At 43.0% G+C, this 22,057-nt stretch overlaps 1 protein-coding gene across 2 annotated transcripts in view; it reads left to right on the top strand.

The window, feature by feature from the left end:
* draxina (dorsal inhibitory axon guidance protein a) overlaps nucleotides 1–22,057 on the top strand; it is a 92,286-nt gene that overhangs the window by 6,605 nt on the left and 63,624 nt on the right. The window contains exon 2 of one of the 2 annotated variants that reach the window (XM_077202818.1): nucleotides 16,612–17,104. In XM_077202818.1, the coding sequence (XP_077058933.1) occupies nucleotides 16,630–17,104 (475 nt within the window). In that variant the 5' untranslated portion in view covers nucleotides 16,612–16,629. Of the gene's footprint in view, nucleotides 1–16,608; nucleotides 17,105–22,057 lie in introns of both variants that reach the window. The other variant, XM_077202819.1, reaches the window with a different exon arrangement.

Here is a 22,057-nt window from a genome sequence, read left to right as displayed (position 1 = left end):
GCGCTGTTTTAAGAGACAGGATCTTAAGCTCTACTGACTGCAGCAGCTGGAAGGGCGCTCACCGTAAGGCTGAAAAGACCATGGAGAGGTCCAAAGAGGGTACAAGGAGAGGGCAGCGAGGATTCAGCCTCCTAGCGCCCCTCAGGAACCTGGTGATCAGGTCATGCTTCTTCACAGACTTAACATGGGGTAATGTAGTGGCTGAATTATTTTTTTTAGGCTTTCTGACCCCAAGACTCAACTCATTTCTGCAATTCTCCAGCTGTGATCCTTGGAGCGTCTTTAAAAGATCCTCCACGCCACGCATCAAGACAATATAGACATCTTTTCTCGAGATATTGAAGCAAAAATTATCCTTAATTTTGCATTTATTGTCAACGCAGTGCAGCAGCCAGCAGACCTAGAGCAGGCTATCTTGCGTGCTTATTGGCTGCCCTGTGGCAACTGCTGCTGCCTACCACTGAGCCTCGCGCATGACGTCACGCCCAATGAGTGACGCTTCGCGCCCTCTATGCGTCAGAGTCCGTCAAAATGGGGGTGGCTTAGCGTATAAAAGTCAGGCTCGGAGGCTGCGTCACTGATTTCATCATCTTCAGCGAAGCTCTCTGCGTCGCTGGACTCTGAGAGAAGCCAACGCCGTTGAAACCAGCGACCAGCACACAGAGGAAAGAGCCTGAGGAAGGCGGTTGTCTTTTGCTGCCTTCAGCCTACCGTGCCTGCTACACCATCCGGCGACGAGTATCCTTTTAGTGCTATTGCTTTCTGTGAGTGTTCGCCGCTGTGACACTCACTTTCTAAAAGAGCGCAAGGCGTTTTTCTAAAAATGCCTCGCATTTCCTGTGGCTCGTGCAGAGCCCCGCCCAGCGGCGGAAACCGCCATGTGATCTGCGCTCTCTGCCTGGGCCCGGAACATGCAGCCCTCGCCCTGGATTCGGGAGGCTGCGTGCACTGTGAAGCGCTTCCGCTGTCGACCCTGCGGGCTTGACTCGAAGCCATCACTATGGATACTGTCACTCCGCCCTCTGGACCGCGCAAGAAGAAGCGCCGTTCACAGAAGCGAGGGGAGCCTGAGGTCACACTGAAGAGCTCGCCGGATTACATCCCACCAGCTTCTCTCTCTCCTTCTCTGCCCCTCCCGGATGCGCAGCTGTCGGCTTCGGCCCTCAATGCCGCCGCCTCAGGGGACGAAGCTGAAGGAATGGACCCAGGTGACAGCTGTTCCATCCTGGCATCGGACAGCAAGGAGTGGTCGAGTTCTCATCACTCCACCTCCTCCTCGATCCGGGAAGGCTACACAGGCTACTGCAGCGGCGTATTCGGCAGCCAACGAGCCGGCAATGCAACCCGCTCGCCTTCAAAATCTCAAGAGTATAACGTCTGGCTATCCGGCTCATGCCGTGGTGCTCTAAGTGTAGAAAATGTGCCCACATCTCAGTGTTCACCCCTACACTTAAGCACGTTACCCCGTGTCTCTCACACTCACAGAGCCCACTCTCATAAAGCTGGCAAATGCCACTCGAGTGCTAGATGTAGGAAATGTGCCCACAACTCTGTGCTCAGGCCTACTCTCTGCCCGCTCTGTCACACGGCCAAAACAGCCTCATATCGGTCAGGTTACGAATGTAAGTTACGTGCCCGGTTACGAGCGCTCGCGCTTACTAGTAAACGCCCGGCACTGCTCGCGCATCACAAAGTTATCTCAAACGTTCCCCGTTCAAAGCAAACGGGACGTCACATGTGAAACAGCCAGCCATAAATGTCAGCAAGCCGCCGTATTCAAGCACTGAGGGTGCGCGCACCGCGCCCATACCTCCGGTTCAGTTTTCCGAGCCCACGAAGTGTGGCGATCGGAACCCGGAGGCTATTCTGCCCATGGCTATGAATGTAAGTTATGTGCCCGCTTACGAGCGCTCACACTTACTAATAAAAGCCCGGCGCTGCTCGCGCATCACAAAGAAGGGTATAATGTCTGGTTATCCGGCTCAGGCCGATGGTGTCATAAGTGTAGAAAAGGTGCCCACATCTCAGTGTTTACCCCTACACACAAGCACTATAACCGTGTCTCTCGCTCTCACAGAGCCCACTCTCCTAAAGCTGGCGAATGCGCTCAAGTGTTAGATGTAGGAAACGTGCCCACAACTACGTGCTCGCGCATCACAAAGTGATCACAAAACGTTCCCCATTCAATGCAATCGGGACGTCACATATGAATGTAAGTTACGTGCCCCGCTCACGAGCACTCACGCTTACTAACAAACTTTTTGCCCCGGGCGCCGCTGGCGTATCATAAAACGTTCCCCATTGAAATCAATCGGGATGTCACATATGAAACAGCCAGCTACCGCTGTCAGCGTGCCGCCGTATTCGATTCGGGCTCGCTGTTCCCCTCGCTTTCGAGCACGGACCGAGACGAAAGTGAAAGTGGAAGCAAGGCATCTACTCCGCACAGAAATGGCCAAACTGCTGTGCAAAGGGGCTATAGAACCAGTACCTCCTTCTTTGAGCGAGTAAGGCTTTTACAGCCGCTATTTTCTCGTACCCAAGAAGGACGGAGGTCTAAGACCTATCTTAGATCTGAGATATTTGAAAAAAGCTCTCATGAAAAGTACGCTCAAAATGCTCACGACCAGACAAATCCTCACGCAAATTCGCCCGAGGGACTGGTTTATATCTCTTGATCTGAAAGATGCTTACTTTCAGATTCAGATAATACCCCGTCACAGGCCATTCTTGAGATTTGCCTTCTACGGCCAGGTATATCAATACACGTCCTCCCATTCGGCCTGTCTTTAGCACCCTGTACATTACGAAGTGCATGGATGCGGCTCTTACTCCCCTGAGAAACTCCCCAGCCAAACTGCTGTGCAAAGGGGCTATAGAACCAGTACCTCCTTCTTTGAGCGAGTAAGGCTTTTACAGCCGCTATTTTCTCGTACCCAAGAAGGACGGAGCTCTAAGACCTATCTTAGATCTGAGATATTTGAAAAAAGCTCTCATGAAAAGTACGCTCAAAATGCTCACGACCAGACAAATCCTCACGCAAATTCGCCCGAGGGACTGGTTTATATCTCTTGATCTGAAAGATGCTTACTTTCAGATTCAGATAATACCCCGTCACAGGCCATTCTTGAGATTTGCCTTCGACGGCCAGGTATATCAATACACGTCCTCCCATTCGGCCTGTCTTTAGCACCCTGTACATTACGAAGTGCATGGATGCAGCTCTTACTCCCCTGAGAAATCAGGAATGCAGATTCGGAACTTTTTGGATGATTGGCTGATTCTGGCACAGTCAGAGATATGACTGTTATCTCTCAGAACAGTGCTCCTCAGTCATCTGGAAAGCCTGGGTCTCACGGTCAACTGGACCGTGGGGATAGAACTGGGGATAGAACTGAACTCTGTGGCTATGACGGCCCGTTTATCGACACAGTGCGCGCGTGCCCTGTGCGACACCTGGCCGCGTCTTTCCAGAAGGGTAGCGTCGCTTCTCTGAAAACGTTTCAAGAATGTTTCAGCAGTGCTTCAGCTGGGCCTGCTGCGCATGCACCCGCTACAATAATGATTGAATGCTCGAGTGCCTCACCGAGCTTGGGCTCTCGGCTGCAGACAAATCAGAGCGACTCAGAGCTGTGTTTCAGCTCTGCAGCCCTGGTTAGTGGCTGACTGGTACCAGCGAGGGGTGACGATGGGAGCCGTCTCATATCGAAAAGTCATCTCGACGGACGCCTCCAACCTAGGTTGGGGCGCTCTCTTCGAGGGCAGACCGGTCTTTGGCATGTGGTCAGATAGAGAGAAATGTCTTCACATAAACTGTCTAGAGATGATAGCGGTTGAGAACACGCTGAAGCACTTTCTCCCGCTCATACGAGACCACCACGTTCTAGTCTGGTCGGACAACATGTCTGTTGTGTCATACGTGAACCATCAGGGCGGTGTCAGATCCAGGAATCTCTGCAGTCTGACGGAACGCCTCCCCATATGGTCCCAGCACCTTCTGCACTCGCTGAGAGCCGCGCATGTGTCAGGCCATCTGAACGACGGCCCAGACAAACTGTCCAGGAACAGCGTTCCCCCAGGGGAATGGTCCCTGCACCCCCAAACAGTCCAGTTACTGTGGTGCCTTTTCAGCAAAGTGGAAGTTGACCTGTTTGCGTCAAAATACAACGCTCATTGCCCGATGTTCTTTTCAAAGAACGAGGATGCGCTGGCCCTAATCTGGCCCAGCCTTCCACTCCATACTTTCCCTCCGGTCTCTCCGTTACCACAGGTAATCAAGAGGATCAGGAAAACGCGCCACTCGGTGCTCCTTATAGTCCCGCGATGGGAGAACCAATTCTGGTTCCTGGAGCTGACGCGGCTGTCACACACAGCCCCTTGGCCGATTCCGGTGAGGAGAGATCTCCTCCCTCAAGCCCGCGGCTCGATCTGACATCCCCATCCAGAGCACTGGTCTCTGCATGTATGGTTAATCAACGGATACCCGTTGTCTTGCCAGAAGGAGTGATGAACACGATTACGCAATCCAGAGCTCCCTCTATGAGGGCGGCTCTATGCGTCTAAATGGTCTGTGTTCTCCAAATGGTGTGTCGATAGTAATCTGGACCCACGGTCATGTGGGGTATCGTGGTTGCTTAGTTTCCTTCAAGAGCTGTTGGACAGGGGCAGGTCCTCCTCCACGCTTAAAGTTTATGTGGCGGCCGTTGCAGCATTCACTGAATCAACGCACGGCCAGTCAATAGGAAGGAACGATTATGGTTATCCGCTTCCTTAGCCAGGAGGATGAATCCCTTGTGACCCCCGTCGGTTCCCATGTGGGATCTTTCCTTGGTCCTAGAGGCCCTGAAAGCTTTCCCCTTTGAACCGATAGACTCCGTGGACCTAAAGTACCTCTCGCTCAAAACCGTTTTTCTTACAGCTCTGTCATCAGTTAAACGTGTGGGGAATTTACATGCGCTGTCTGTTAGTGCTGCGTGTCTTGAGTTTGGACCAAATGACTCTAAAGTCATCCTTAAACCAAGGCATGGCTACGTCCCTGAGGTGATAGGCACTCCCTTCAGAGTGCAGGTCATTTCTCTATCGGCTCTGCCAGCATCCAATAGTGAGAGCGATGTTAATCTCCTCTGCCCTGTCAGGGCTTTGAGGGCTTACATTACGTGCTCCGCCCCTTTCAGGCGCTTGGAGCAGCTCTTTGTTTCGTTTGGTGGGCGCACCAAAGGTCTCGCCACCTCAAAAAAGAGCCTGTCCAGATGGATAGTGGATGATATTGCATCCGCTTATGTATCTGCAATGCCCGTTGGGCGTGGCCTCGTCGTGGGCTTGGTCGAGCGGGATTTCCATTCAGGACATTTGTGAGGCGGCAGGCTGGGCCTCCCCGTCCACATTTGTTAGGTTTTATAACCTGGAAGTTCCCGCCCTGCAGGCTAGACTTCTGTCAGTATGAGCAGTGTGTATGTCCTGCCCAGATTTATCATGCGCAGACTACTCTCACGCGACCTTAGCTCTCCTGGTTGAGCTGCACTGTATGGTGAATATTTATATAGACCGGTATCGCCGCTCTGTATACCCTATATGTGCTTATAACATATGCTGGACCGCATTGCTGGCCACCTGTTTCCCACTTATCTATGTTCCCCAGGAATCCCAGGGACTCATGAAGTGGATGCACGGCATTGACAATGGGTTCCCGTAGCGTAAGCAACTTACACAATACGAGAGAACCTCTCGTTAGAGAACGTACTCGGTTACATACGTAACCTCGGTTCTCTCTAGAAGAGGGAACGAGCATTGCGTAACCCGACCCTGCAGGCGCCACGAGCGATTTTCGCTTCAGCTGATGAAACCAGTGACGCAGCCCCTGAGCCTGACTTTTTATGCACTAAACAACCCCCATTTTGGCGGGGTGTGACGCGTAGAGGGCGCGACGTCACGTGTGAGGCTCAGTGGTAGGCTGCTTGCCGCAGGGCAGCCAATGACCACGCAAGATAGCCTGCTCTAGGTCTGCTGGCTGCCGCACTGCGTTGACAATAAATGCAAAATTAAGGATAATTTTTGGCTTCAATATCTCGAGAAAAGATGACTTTACCCGTAGCGTAAGCAACTTACACAATACTCGTTCCCTCTTCTAGAGAGAACCGAGGTTACGTATGTAACCGAGTACGTTTCCTCATATTTATACTCCTGTGAAACCTGAGCCATGGCTGGACAATTTTATGTTTCTAGTCACCCTGATGTGCTAAAAAACGTAAATAGCAATGGGAATGTGCTTCAGAGATATTTTTCCCATAAAAAAATTCTAGGTGTGCCAATAATTGTGGCCCACGTGTTTTGGACACACACACACACACACACACACACACACACAGACACAGACACAGACACAGACACAGACACAGACACAGACACAGACACAGACACAGACACAGACACAGACACAGACACAGACACGCACACGCACACGCACACGCACACGCACACGCACACGCACACGCACACACACACACACACACACACACACACACACACACACACACACACACACACACACACACTTTTAATTATTTTACTTCAATAAAAGGTTAGATTTTTTGCAATTTTTTTAAATGAAAGATCAAACGGATAAACAATGCAGATTTATTTTTATTGCCATCTTTGATCATATTTGATATTTGTAAACATTTTAAGAAACACTTGCTATATTATAGTACTATAACTATAAATACAAATGCAATTAATGTCCAATAAAGGTTGGTTTAAAGCACTTAATTAATGACATTTACCCATTATCTGTGACCTAATTTAAAGTGAAAACTATTTATTGTCAATATATTGTTTACAAAGCATAAAACATTATGTAACAATTTACATATGAGTTAATTCAACAATAATCATTTTCTTAATTATATGGACAATGAATGAAGAACTCACTATATAGCTTATAAATATATTAACAATGTAGAGTGTCACCGTCACATGTTAATCACCGTCTGGACTACATATCCCATCATCCTCTCAGGTCACGATAACTGGTATACGAATTGGATATTGTTTTGATGAAGTTCTTTTAGACATCTAGAAATCACATAGCAATTGTATGTAGAACAAATAGGCAACAATTTTACAGCCAATGGCTGTATTATTGATTTTGCACAGCCCAGCATCTTTATAAATCATGCACTGGATACATTTAAGATTCCCCTCCCCCTCAACATCTCTCCTCTCTTGTCATCTCACAGTCAGCATCTTACCTTAAGGCTGAGCACTGGTCCTTTGCCATATCATGCCAGATGTTGTGTATGTTTATCATGGCTCCTATTCAATTGATCTTTGTGGGTGAGGTCCTACCAAGTCCCGCAGGGTGCACGAGTCATGACCCCCACATCTCAAGACTTAATTTCATCCTTCAGCCCCCTCAGAGGTCCACCTGTTAGTCACATGACAGTTGGCAGTTTTTGTATTGGATCAGCATGAACTCACATCACCCAGACTATTAATTTGTGAGGCCCTTTCAGGAATCTGAGCAGCTTCCTGACTTTTTTTTTTCTTCTTTTTTTTTAATGTTCATTGCTGTTCAATTCTTTATTTATCTTTAATGTTGTTTTTATGTGGTGGATGAGAGACTAATGAACTACTAATGAACACATTTATACTAAAATGTGTTCATACTAAAAAGTCTACAGGGCAGCGTTCATACTGAATAGAGACTAGCAATTCTGTGAAAACTAAAGCAGAGCAGTCGCTCCAAACCCTCTCCGGCTGTGAAAAGCACACAGTGTGTACAACTGACTGATAAAGTCCAAATCAGTCCGTGTGTATTCCCAAATGAAACACCTACAACTCCTTTTTTCTGGCAGGAGATTTGCAACATATGCAATTTTCTTCACCTAGCCTTTGTAGACGAGTTCTTAAATAGCCCACAATAAAGTCCCCTGGCAACTCTACACAACTATCTCTGCAGGGTGTGAGGGGCATTTGTGCATCTCTGGCTGATAAGCCTGGTCCAACTATCGACCCACACAAGATCAATACCCCATCCTTATTTATTTATCATATGCCGCTGTCTTAGCAGAGCAGAATGTCTGCATGGGCGGGGTGCCGGTTTGATGACCTAGCCCTTCCCCTCATTGAATAAAGTCTCAGAGAGACCTAAATATGCTAATTCTGACATCAACACAATGTAAACACACCCCTAATCCCATTTAAGCATGCTATAAACTCAATACAAACACTAATTCATAATGCTAATGGTAGCACTAACACAATGCTAAAACCGATATGTACACTGCCATTAGTAACTCAAAATGAACACTACTACTATGACTAAGCCCTCTGACTTTCATTAATTCAAATAAATTAAATCTAATTGTAAACTTTAAAGTCATTTTACATGCATTTAAACAAAGTTTCTGCACATATAAAGAGCATTACATGTCAGTGTAGCATAGCATTGAAATGTTTTCAGGTCCTGTTAATGAATACGTTTACATGCACATCAAATTCTATATTCGGGTTGCCGCCATAATTCAAATGAAATGTTTATGCATAAAGCCATTTGAACATTCTAGTGTAGGGTCCAACAATGTTTTTCAGTTTTGTTCAAGGTAATTAAAAAAAAAGTGGTAGCACTTTGTTTTACAGTCCTGTTTCACATGAACATAATATGTACTTATTGTAGTAATGACACTATAGGTACTAACCCCGAACCTACCCCTAAACCTTAACTTAACCCATGTAGTTAAGTTACACTACTCATTACTTTTGTGGTAAGAACACTGTAAGTACATTGAAAGTGCACGTACTGTAAAATGAAGTGTTACCGAAAAAGTTTTCCAATAACGGAAAAATATGTAAAAGTATGGTATTTGAGGTAAAAGGCGCCCCTGCTGTTGGGACGAAAGGCACAATAATTAACAAGATAATAAATAGCTTGCTGACTTTTCTATTTGTTGACATAATATGGTCAGATTCAGATGGTAAATATCGTATTAAGTTGGGTGTCTACCATACAGATAATCATCATATTTATAATGAAACCATCATATTTAAAGACATGATATTAATCATATCATATAATAAAATGTCATATTTATTGTTACTAATATAAAGCCATATTAAATCATAATGGGATCTCTTTCAGTGCTTTCAGAATTTTTACTTTTTTAAAATAATTTTGTTTCTGTATTTTTACAAATGAACACATCTAAAATATATAATATGAAAGCACTGAAAGAGATCCCATTATAATTTAATTTGGCTTTATAGTCGTAACAATAAATATGACATTTTATTATATGATATGATTAATATCATTAAAATATAGTCATTAAAAATTGTATTATAAACAATATTTATTATATACTATATTTATTGAGCAAAAATGAATTATTTTATTAATCAAAATAAACCGAAAATAGTACAGAATTTGCTAAAGGGATTGTTTTGAACAAGTATTATTCAAAACATATTACTTTAGCTAAAGTATTTGTATAAATACTTTGTGCCTTTTGCTCCATGCTGGTGAGCCTTTTACCCCATGTGTGCCCCACCTTGCCACCTTGTGCATTTATACGAATTTTAAACAAACAAACCACTTTTAGGATTTTTTCACACAAAATCTGTTGCTCCATCAATGTTCAATAAAAACATGTTTTCTGCAATCATACACAGTGTGTAATGCTGATATCCACAGAAGATGAAGATAAATCCAAGGTTTATTAAACAAGTACTAACAAAAGAGCCAACAATGCGAGACAGTGTGCTACGCACAAACAATACCGGACAAAGAAGTGAACACAAGGAGGAACTTAAATACACAGTGATGACGTGCAGGTGATGGCTGATTGAGTGCAGGTGGGAAGCATTAGGAATGCAGGGAAATGTAGTGCTGTTGAGGTGTGTGACAGTACCTCCCCCTCCCGGATGGCGCGACCTCGTGCTGTAGATAGACCAACTGCGGAGGGAGGGGGCTCAGGAGGAGGACGAAGAGCACGTGAAGGGCAGACAGAAGGCAGGAGGAACCAGGGCGGAGCAGACGGAGGGAAGAGCCATGATGGAGGCAGGGCTGGCGACTCCAGGGGGCCGACTGACAGAGGCAGAGCAGGTGGAAGAGGATACCCGGATGGAGCCTGAGAGCCGATGAGCCGAGGCGATGCTGAGGATCCTAGGGGACATGGCGATGCCAACGGCTCTGGCTGGGATCCAGAAGGCTGCGGTGAAGCCGGAGCGACAGAGAACCAAGGTGGAGCTGCAGGGAGTGAGGAGCCGATCGGAGCCAGAGGGATGAAGGGACGAGGTGAAACCATAGGAGTGTAGTCCCCAGGTGAGGGCAGGCAGATGAACGACCAAGGCAGAGACGGGGGGACGAGGTAGCCCGGTGGAGCTGGAGGATTGATTGGCCACGGTGAAGATGAGGGAGGTAGGAGCCAAGGTTGCACTGATGGATCGACGGGCCGAGGTGTAGTCCTGGTCGCGGAGGTAGGAGGGGGAGACCGGGGATCCAATGACCATGCTGGAGCTGAACACTGGTAGACCCGCGTAGAGCTCACCTCACTGAAGGTGGCATGTGGGTGAGCTGTGGGGCTAGCAGGAGGTTGCGACAGCATGGTTGAGGAATGGATGATGGGAGGAGGAATGGATGATGGGAGGAGGTGGGAGAGGGAGGCTGGGTGGGAGTTCAGGAAAAGGCTCAGGAACAGGCTCAGGAACCATCTCAGGCTCAGGTTCTGGAACAGATTCAGTCTCAGGTTCTGGAACAGATTCAGGCTTGGAAACAGACTCTGGCTCAGGAACAGACTCTGGCTCGGGAACAGACTCAGGCTCAGGAACAGATTCGGCCATCTTTGCCGAGGGCTCAGGTGGTGAGGCTGCGGTCATCTTTGTCAAGGGCTCAGGTGGTGAGATGTCGGCCATCTTTGCCGAAGACACAGGCACGGCTGACCAGGCGTGAACAGTCTCTGGCTTGGCAGGCATGACGTGAACAGTCTCTGGCTCTGCATGACTGATGTAAAGCTCAGGCTTGGCAGGACTGACATCAAGTTCAGGCTCGGCAGGACTGACGTGACGAAACTCAGGCTCGATTGGCATGACGTGACGTACATTATGCGTACATTATACACTATGCTCAGTTTAAACTGAATGCTGTAATTGACACTTTTTACGATCGTCAAAGTCTGGTTCTGACCACATTGCCTTAGTCAAAACAGATTTCTATTGCTTGATAGGGATTTCAAAACTATTTCCCTACAGAATGTAGGGTCCACCAGAAAAACACAAATTTAAAAAGAAATCACAAGAGTATGACACGTAATATTCTAGAAGGTCACCAAGAACCCCAGGGTGAGACGTTAAAGTAAGAATATATAATGTTTTTATGCAACATGGGCTCATTGGAAAGACATGCCATTGCCTATATTTTTTTTAAGTACTATTCACCGCAGCGGCAGTAAAACATCAACATCTTTTCCATTACATAATTAGCTCCATTTGGCTTTTCTGACATAGTAAACATGTTCAGAAGCTCGCCTAGTACAACATTGCACTTGCAATGTGGAGCACTTGAGTATTGTGAAACACAAGACTGATAAAATAGCTCAAAGACTTGTGGAAGCAAGCGAAAATGGCATGGTTTCTTCAGCAAATACATTTTATCTTATATTTGCTTAAGTTGACACTATCGGTTAAGTTTAGGGAAGGGTTTAGTGTAGTTGGTATTTTCTAACACAGTAGAGTGCTGCAGCTGATGTTACGTCAAAACCCGGAGCGCTAATTTGCTCGTGGTTCCCTCAAGATTTTCCTATGGGTTTTTATAGTGTCTTGTTTTCAATTCATAATTAGGTCTGTGGTAAACATAACTTGACAATACTTGGGACGTTTTGTACTTAAACATAAACTGCACACAATTACACCCCAAACATTCTTATTTAGTTACTTATTTGAATCAATTTTTTTCGATATGTTTCATTTATGTTGTAGAGCAAAATGTCCAAGTATCATGAAGTTATGTTTACCACAGTCCTTACTTTACTTATAAATTAAAAAATCCATTATAAAAACCCATACTGGCAAATTAGTCTTCTGAGTTTTGACATCACGGCTGCAGCACTCTATAGAACCTTTTAGTGACACTCTTTGCAGAAATGTCATGATGACAGGCACATTTTTCCAATAAGCATGTGTTGTTTTTATGCTGTTTTATAGTTATATTACTTAAATAAATGTCTAATCAATATATAGGCCAAATATGTGGATACAGGGTTCTAGTGCCACTGTAGCTCCTAAAATAATTATCTATGGATGAGAGTACATGGCAAAGATTGGTGGGAGAAAGTTGTCCTAAACCCTGCTGTGTGTGCAATACATTTTTGAATCTGATTGTGGAAGTGAAAGATGTATAATATAGTGCAAAACTCAGCTACTAGACTCCTCATTGGGACTCGTACTTTTGAGCCAGTAACTCCTATTTTATCTGCACCGCACTGGCTACCTTTCATTAAGAATTGATTTTAAAATTCTACTATATGTTTATAAAGCACCTAATAATTTGACCCCTCAGTACCTGACTGTTCTGCTCCATCTGTACGCTCCTTCTAGAACTCTGAGATCCAGTGATCTCTGCTTCCTCATCGTGCCTAGATCCAGGCTTCAAAAACTGGTTTTGTTTTCTCTTTATATTTATTTTCTCTTGTTTGCCCTGACCATAGGTTGGATTATTGTTTTACCATTGTTGTGTGCTTTTTAATTTTGGTAGTTTTATTCTTTTCAATTTTCTTAGTTTTATTATTTTCTGTACAGCACTTTGGTCAGCCTTGGATGTTTTAAATGTGTTTTATAAACAAACATTGTATTGCATATTGTTATATAAACTATGGCATATTAAACTCTTCTCATTACCGCCAGTTGTACCAGACTCTCATTAAATTCTGCTTTATTTCATTGAGCTTGATTCATTACCAAAATCATAGCACTGAGATGCTAATTAAAAGGCAATAATGGTGTGAGATGGAGCTGCAATCTAAGTCTTCTTAATGTGCTCTTCAGTCACCAAGGCAATGAAGAGTAATGTCTTCCTATGATAGTTTTACATGCATCTTAAGAGGCAAAACATTTTTGGAGCTTTTTTCTTTAATATGTACTATATGGAATGTTGTACAGATTGGGATCTTCATATATTCAGCCAGCCCAAATGAATAATGGGTGTACTTTAATTTTCTCAAAACGTTCACTTATAAACAAATGAATAGGGTTATAGGGTAAGTGTCCTTTGTGCATGTTCCCTCCACTTTAAAAAAAGAAAGAAAAAAAAAAAACCCTGGCGAGACCTATGTGCTACGTTTAATTTCAGTTTGTGTTCCATGGACTTTTAGCTTGTATATTCTTGTTTCCTGTGTTTCCTTCTGGTTTTCCTTTGTTCTAGTAACTAATTTGTTTCCATAGTAACTGATTATGCTGTACATCTGTTTCTAGTTTAGTGGCTCGTTATTTCCTGTGTATTTAAGAACTGCGTTTGGTTCCGCCAATTATTCAGTATTGTCTTCATGCAGATGCCAAACTACATTACAAGTTACAAATACAAGTTACATCTTTTCTACTCCTGTGATTTAGATTACATTTTTTGTTTATGTTTATAAATAGTTAAATGGCTGCTGTTTGTTCCACCTCTCTGCCACCAAAATCTCCAACCCGTCATTTAATTATCCATATAATTTAATTCATTAATGTACCACAAAAAAAGTGCATGGTAAAATGGATCTGGTGACAAAACTGTAAAATGGCTGCCTAATGAGGATATTTCAATATGTACACCTTAACGCTGTGTGTCCACCAAAGCGTTTTTAGCCAGCTGAAAACACTAGACGCTCTGCTGAAAACGCCTAGCTGTGGGCGTTTGAGAGCGTTTTGGCACCGCAGCGTTTTTTCAGTTGAGACGATTCGTTGCTATGATAAAGAATATCCACAGCACAGTTTACTTGTAACTGATTTCGCAGATAACTTGTTTCATACTAAAAATTAATTTTTCATCCATTTTGTTTGGTTAGCTCTGCTGGTTGACGTCGTTGTACAGAAAGAATGTTGTGACAGTTGGTCGGTGTGGTATTTGTCCCGCCCCTCATCCACTGTGATTTGACGGCTGGGTAAAAAGTGACAGTGATGAGCGCAGTGTTTTACCCAAAGTTGAACATTTTTCAACTCCCGGCGACCAGTAAAAAACGCCGGGCGCTTGGCGCTTGAGCGTTACACTCATGGCGTTCTAAAAATGCGGTACTCCCATTGAAAACAATTGGAATTATACGCCAGCTGCATGAAAAAATGCTTTGGTGGACACACGGCCTAACAAATGAGGATTTCACTTACATATTTCTACAGGTTTAGCTACCTTTTAAGTGCAGCCCTTAGGAAATAAGCATGCAGTAGCCTGGAAATCTAGGCGCACCCTAGCGGAAGCAAAATTTATTTTGCAGCCAGGGTAGTCTAGCAACTCTCCATTAGCTTTCGAGCTGGAAAAACCATACTCTAGTCAGGCCAATCACATCGTGTATAGAGTTGGTGGACGGGCTTAACATAATGACTGCAGAATTTTGACAGTTCCGCTTGAATTCCCTGCTACTTGAAAACAAAGAAGATGAACGCTGCTGCTGGCGAACAGCAGTCTTTCGAATCGGCTTTGGCCGCGACTCTGGAGGACTTGGAGTTAAGCTTTTCTTTGAGAAAAGAACAAAGAATGGCACTTAAGTCCTTCTTAAAAAAGGAAGATGTGTTCGGAGTTTTGCCGACCGGATACGGCAAAAGTTTAATATATCAACTAGCTCCTCTGGTGGGAAAATCCATGGGACTCACTCAGCCACAACCGTTCGTTGCTCTGGTTGGTTGTAGCGCTATCCTATTGCATGTAGAGGGAATTTGAAAGACAACCATTTATCCCGCCCCTCGGATTGAGGCATGCCAATGGTGATTTCCCAGACCTAACATCTTGATGTGGGTCTGGCTTGCCAGGCTAAGCATGCAGTGTATTTGGTTGTGACTGCATCTAGCAAAAAAAGTTTTTCTATTACTATTTACAATCTGTTGGAGTCATTAAGCATGCCTTTCAAATAAGGGCTTTGGGCACATTGCTAGTAAATATCTTCTCAATTTTTACATTGAATGTGAAAATGAATTGGCCTTAATAGTCTTACTAGTGGATTCTTTAGCATCAAGTGATTTTGGTTTGGAATAAAAGTGTGTTTTTGGGCTATTTCATATTTCTTGCTCTCTTTTCACTTGCTAAGTTTGTTATCACTAGAAAAAAAGTGGTTTGATCACACAAGCCTGATAACACATAGCCGGTTAAATTAATTATATTTTCAGGTAAGCTTTATTGCTATTCCTCATCAACAATTTTCCCACGAGCAATTATTGGTGACATTCTTAAATCATTCTGACATGACTTGAATCCATCATAAGAATAACATTACTCCATTAAAAATATGACAAATAATCCATCATTAAAAATATGACAAATAATCAGAAATATAAAGACATCATATATGTAGAGTAAAACATGTTTGTATCAGTACTTCTGGTGCCAGTCTTAAATGCAGGGATAGATGCCTGCTGTTTGAAAATATGAGGATAAGAGGAGACCTCGGATGATCAAAGTAAGACCCATGTCACTGATTTGCATGGTGAGATGCATGGTAAGAACCTCCTCATAAGCTTGAATTTGATATGCCACCTGAGGAAAGCATGTTTTTAGGTTTTTAAATTATAATAATGACATTTTTGGAGGCGAAAAGAAACTACAACAAGTATATGAATATTTATTTGCGTTCTCATTTTCCCCAATAGCAAACTCTACGATAACATTCCTATGACTTTCTAAAAGAGGAAAAATATTGAGAGATTGACAACATTTTTCAGAAGAGAGAAAGATGTCAAATTTGCTGTCTCTCCCTCAAATGTTATATTAGATACATTCATTCAGCAGAGTTAAGGTACTTCGTACTGAGTACAAAATTCTTGTCCGAAATTTTTTCTCACGTTAAAAAATAAATACGACCTCGCGTTTTGTCAAGCAAGTTTTTTGCATCCGTAGCAAGCATTTTGAGAGGTGTTTTGACAATTCAGAGCCACCGAATGACGAATACGGCAAAACACATACGAAAATTTCGGCCTCAGTGTGCAAGGACCTTTAACCAGTGATGGTTAAATCAAACCATCTGTGATTTAATGCAAAGGTAATAAAGCCCAAAGTTACAGTTATAAATGTATATTCAACTTTAAAAAAATAAAAATATAAAAATTGTCGATAGATTTATAATCTCCATTTTAACTGCGGAAACATGTCATGACAGCATTTGAAAAGGGTCCATTAGTCTCTTACAATATCAGATAATTTGATGACTTTATGACAAGTCAGTGTTAGTTCTAAACGTCATGTGGTGCGACCTCCCCTTCTAATAGTTAATAATATTCAGGAATTAATGATTGTAATAAATCATAAGCATTATGTAAATATGTAATAAATGTGTGCACACTAATAAATAAGTAATGTGTACACGCAAATGTATTTAATGTGCAAATATACAATATCTATCTGTCTGTTTTGAGCTGACCTGATTGTGCCCTAACCAGCAGGTGGCGCTGTGTTTGAAGATGTCAGCTCCGGGCTTCTGTCATCTCTTTGCCCTGCTCCTTATCACACTGTGCTACACCTCGCACAGCTCTGAGATCCCATCTGAAAATGCCAAACAGAGTCTGACCAGGTCTTCCACCTCCACCACTGACTTCAAGCCAGACCCTGATATGGGTCTTCTTGGCGACAGCCAGCAAAGAAGACACTGGTCACGCAAAGAGAGTGATAATGCTGGGCTGCTCTCTCGAAGGCCTGTAGACCGACCAGAGGATGATAGGACAAGTCTAGAGGGCCTGAGCCCTGTAAGGCTGGAGATGGGGCCTGGAGATAGTATGATGGTGGAGGTTCACGATGAAGTCAGGGGTCCTGCTCATATGCGGCGGGGAAATCATCCACCAGAGGGAGAGTTCAATCGTAAAGGCAGGAGACGTGGCCCTGGGCATCTGGCTGAGCACAGAAAGCAGGGAGGCAAAAGAGACAAAGGTCGCGCTAAAGGTAATAAAGATTTTCTGAACATTCTGAAAGAATGTAACATTTTATCTGGCTAACTAAGTATAATTAGCCAGATAAGATTTTACATTCTACAAAGAAAGGTTAAATATATTGTTCACAGAAAAATTAGGTTCCACTTTATTTTGATAGTCCACTTTAGACATTCTACTAACTATAAGTAACTTTGCAACTACATGTCAACTAACTCTCATTAGAGTATTAGTGGACTGTTAATGGACTGTTAGGTTATGGTTAGGTGTTAGGGTTTGGGTTAGTAGAATAAGTTGACTTGCAGTTGACAAGTTACTTATAGTCTGTCGGGGGACCATCAGAATAAAGTGGTAGCAGATATTAAGCTAACAGTCTACTAACACTCTAAAGTAGACTATCGAAATAAAGTGTTACCAAAAAGGACAATTTTGTTGACATTTGCTCAGTTACATATTGCTTCAGACTTGTATGATTTTCTTTTCTCCGTGGCAGGGATTCCCAAACGTTTTTTATCAGCCAATCCTCTTTGACATTAAAAATATTTTCTTAAAAAAAAAAACCCTGAGATTTTAAATGAAAATGTATATAATTATTATCAACGTACTCGCATGTTCATGGTTCTGTGATTGTATCTTTCTTTTTTAAATTATTTTGTAAACATCCAGTCAAAATAACAAAGAAACCCCTCTCAATGGCAATAGTGCATTGGGTGTTCACAATTGGCTTCAATCTTTACAAGAACCAACTAAGACTTCTTTTACTGATCAGATTGAACCGAGAGAAAAAAAGGATAGGACTATTTTTAGTTGTGATAGTGTCTGCGTTCACATTTATATTCACAGTTTTTTTTTATTATTTGAATAATAATGTATATATTTTTAATTATTATTATTTAAAGGTAACTACAAAAATGAAGACAGAAATTTTTATTTTACCTTACAAGTTACAATACTAATATGTCTTAAAAGGGTAGTTCACCCAAAATGAAAATTCTGGGATCATTTACTCACCCTCAAGTTGTTCCAAACCTGTATGAATTTATTTCTTCTGCTGAACACAAAAGAAGATATTTGAAGAATATGGGTTACCAAACAATTGATGGGCCCCATTTGGGGCTTTCGCACTGGAGGAACCTTTTCATAGTTACTAGAACTAATGGTGGAAGTACCGGCTTTTTGGTGTGTTCGCACCGCAGGAACTAGGAACGATTTTAGTTCTAGACACAGCACAATAGGAACTACCAGTGACGGAGGTGTACGCTGATTGGTCGAACGTACGCGAAACACCAGCACCCGGCATTTAAAAAAAAGCTGTGTACACACAGAATATAGCCTATATATTTGTTCCAGAAACTAACTCTACGAACATGGAAACAGTATTAGATGGACCTCTCAACATTTACACTAAGGAGAAAATCCAATGCAGCTTTGAGTTGACCAAGCAAAAAATTATTATGTATTTCTGCTCAGCTAGCGTCATTGGTCATCATCCACACGGCAAAAATAAATACTTTTTCATATACTGTCTACTTTTTTTGTATAACAGTTCTATCTAATAACATATTAGACAGGACTGTTAGACAGATCGTAAACTAATTAAGACGGAGAATGTGAGCACTGTGTGCTCAGGCTCTGATGTTCTTCTTATTCTTCGGAGGCTCTGATGTTGTCAGCGCTGTCAAAATAAATGTCCGCCGCACTGTGAAATTAAAAGGGGAACATTTAGTTCACATGAAACCACCCTACATTGAAACAATCTACATTGTTAAAAGCGCTATGTAAATGAGGATGACTTGACTTGACTTGACCCTGGTTGATAGTTCCTATAACGTGAAAGAGGCTATTGACTTCCATAGTATGGAAAAACAATTGTTGGTTAATGACAAACTTCAAAATATCTTCTTTTGTGTTCATCCATCCATCCATCCATCCATTTTCTTCCGCTTATCCGGGGCCAGGTCGCAGGTCCAGACTTCCCTCTCCATAGACACTTCCTCCAGCTCTTCCGGGGGAATACCGACACAATCTCTCTAGCGTGTCCTAGGTCTTCCCCGGGGTCTCCTCCCTGTGGGACGCGCCTGGAACACCTCCCCCGGAAGGCATCCTGATCCACCTCAGCTGGCTCCTCTCGATGTGGAGGACCAGCGGCTCTACTCTGAGCTCCTATCTCCAAGGGAGCGCCCAACCACCCTGCGGAGAAAGCTCATTTCGGCCGCCTGTATCCAGGATCTTGTCCTTTTGGTCAGGACTCACAGCTCATAACCATAGCTGAGAGTAGGAACTTAGATCGACTAGTAAATCGAGAGCTTCGCCTTACAGCTCAGCTCCTTTTTCACCACGTCAGACCGGTACATCGACCATGTTACTGCAGAAGCTGCACCGATCGGTCTGTCAATCTCCCGTTCCATCCTTCCCTCACTCGTGAACAAGATCCTGAGATACTTGAACTCCTCCACTTGAGGCAGAAACTCTCCACCACCCTTTTCCAACTGAGAACCATGGCCTCGGACATGGAGGTGCTGATTCTCATCCCAGCCACCTCACACTCAGCTGCAAACCTTCCCACTGCATGTTGAAGGTCCTGGTCTGATGAGGCCAACACGACAACATCATCTGCAAAAAGCAGAGACGAAATTGTGTGGTCCCCATACCGGACCCTCTCCGGCCGCTGGCTGCGCCTAGAAATTCTATCCATAAAAAATATGAACAGAACCAACCCAGAACAAGTCTGACTTACTGGCGGCAATGCGAAGCAAGCTCCTTCTCCAGTTGTATCTTAGTAGAGGGCCCCGGACACTATACTCCCAGAGCCCCCTCCAAAGGGTGCCGCGAGGGACACAGTCGAATGCCTTCTCCAAATCCACAAAACACATGCTGATTGGTTGTGCAAACTCCCATGAACCCTCCAGCACCCTGGAGAGGGTATAGAGCTGGTCCAGTGTTCTACGACTGGGACAAAAACCACACTGTTCCTCCTGAATCCAAGGTTCCACTATCAACCAAATTCTCCTCTCCAGTACATTGGCATAGACTTTCCCGGGGAGGCTGATGAGTGTGACAGTCCCCCTGTTGTTGGAACACACTCTCCGGTCCCCCTTCTTGAAAAGAGGGACCACCGTCCCGGTCTACCAGTGCACCAGAGGTACTGTCCCCAACCGCCATGCGATGCTGCAGAGGCGTGTCAGCCAAGACAGCCCCACAACATCCAGAGACTTGAGGTACTCAGGACGGATCCCATGCACTCCCCTTCCTTGCCACCAAGGAGCTTTTTCTTAACTACCTCGGTGACTTCAGCTTGGGTGATGGACGAGTCCACCTCCGAGCCCTCGGCCTATGTTTCCTCAATGGAAGACGTGTCGGTGGGATTGAGGAGATCCTCGAAGTATCCCTTCCACCGTCTGACGATATCCCCAGTTGAGGTCAACAGCTGCCCACCTCCACTCTTTTGTGTTCAGCAGAAAGAAATTCATACAGGTTTGGAACAACTTGAGAGTGAGTAAAGGATGACATAATTTCATTTTTGGGGATCCCATTCAATTCTTCACTTTCAAAAATTAAACCTGCAAGCTGCAGGGACCTTTAAGTCTGTGTTTAGTTGACAACAGGCTTATAAACAAATTGTTACAAATCTGATAAAATGCTGAAAATATTTACACAAAATTGTTGGCGATAATGCAAATGTAAATTTATTTTAACAGGACAACAGACATGATAGATAAGATGATAGATTAGGTGGAAAAATATAAAAGCCATATTTCTTGATTGCGAAAAAAGTCTGAAAGTCTCCAATGCAGAGTGGCACAAATGCTCTTATACCCATTCCGAGCACATGATGATGTGCTTTAAAGCAACATATTTTTTTGAGTCATGGACGATCCTAGCTCCAATAATTTCTAAAACATTTAGAACACAAAGATTAGAGATACTGTATATGTGCAACACCTAACGTATTGCATCTATTCAACATTTTACTGAGCCTTGTTCAGCAGGGATTTAAATTCTAGTTACTGTGAGTGTGAATGACATGATTTTTTCAGCCCGCCGCTACTAACACTCTCACCTAACAGACAAACAATAGCGAGTACCACACCATTTAGAATAACTAAAAAACTTCAGTAAAATACAGCCCTTTTAAACAAAAGCACAGACCTTTATTTTCAGATTATGCATTCAATTGTAGCACCATGAAGAAAGTTTTCTTGTGCTCACTGTCATAGCATAATGCGACATTATGTTTGAAGATGCTGAATGTAGAATGACTTGACTGCTGCAGAGGATGGAAGAGTTTCCATCAATTTAAATGTAACATCTTGTTAATGAAATATAATGTGTGAAAATGTGCATTTAAAATCCTTTGTTGATCAGTGTCACATGGTCCTTCAAAAATCCTTCAGAAAAGGCTTAATATTTTTGTGAAAACAGTAATAGAATTTTTTCCAGGATATTTTGAATAAAAAGAAAAAAAACAGCATTTATTTGAAAATAGTAATATTTTGTAACATTTTAAATGTCTTTACTGTCCCTTTTGATCAATTTATTTGCATCCTTGCTCAATAAAAGCATTATTTATTATTTTTATCTTACTCTTCCAACACGTTTTTGGTGGTGTATCACAGTTTTGACAAAAAAATTAAGCAACAAAAATTATTTTCAAGCAATGATAATTCAGCTTTGACATCATCACAGAAATTATGTTAAAAATGCTCTCTTGATGACAATATATATATATATATATATATATATATATATATATATATATATATATATATATATACAACAGACAACAGTTATTTAATCAATATTACTGTTGAAATCAATGTAGCCTTGCTGAGCATAAGAGACTTCTTTTAAAAACATCAAACTTTTGACCGATAGTGTATGTAAATTATATATATTTAACAATAAAGTCCTGAGGTGTCCAAATGCCCCCACATGGAGTAGAGTATAAGTAGCGATTTCAGAAAAT

Source organism: Siphateles boraxobius, unplaced genomic scaffold (genome assembly GCF_051911475.1).
Source record: "Siphateles boraxobius isolate OS27281-9 unplaced genomic scaffold, OSU_SipBor_1 5, whole genome shotgun sequence".
NCBI classification, from domain to species: Eukaryota; Metazoa; Chordata; class Actinopteri; order Cypriniformes; family Leuciscidae; genus Siphateles; species Siphateles boraxobius.
This window is presented reverse-complemented; position numbering and strand designations above follow the sequence as displayed.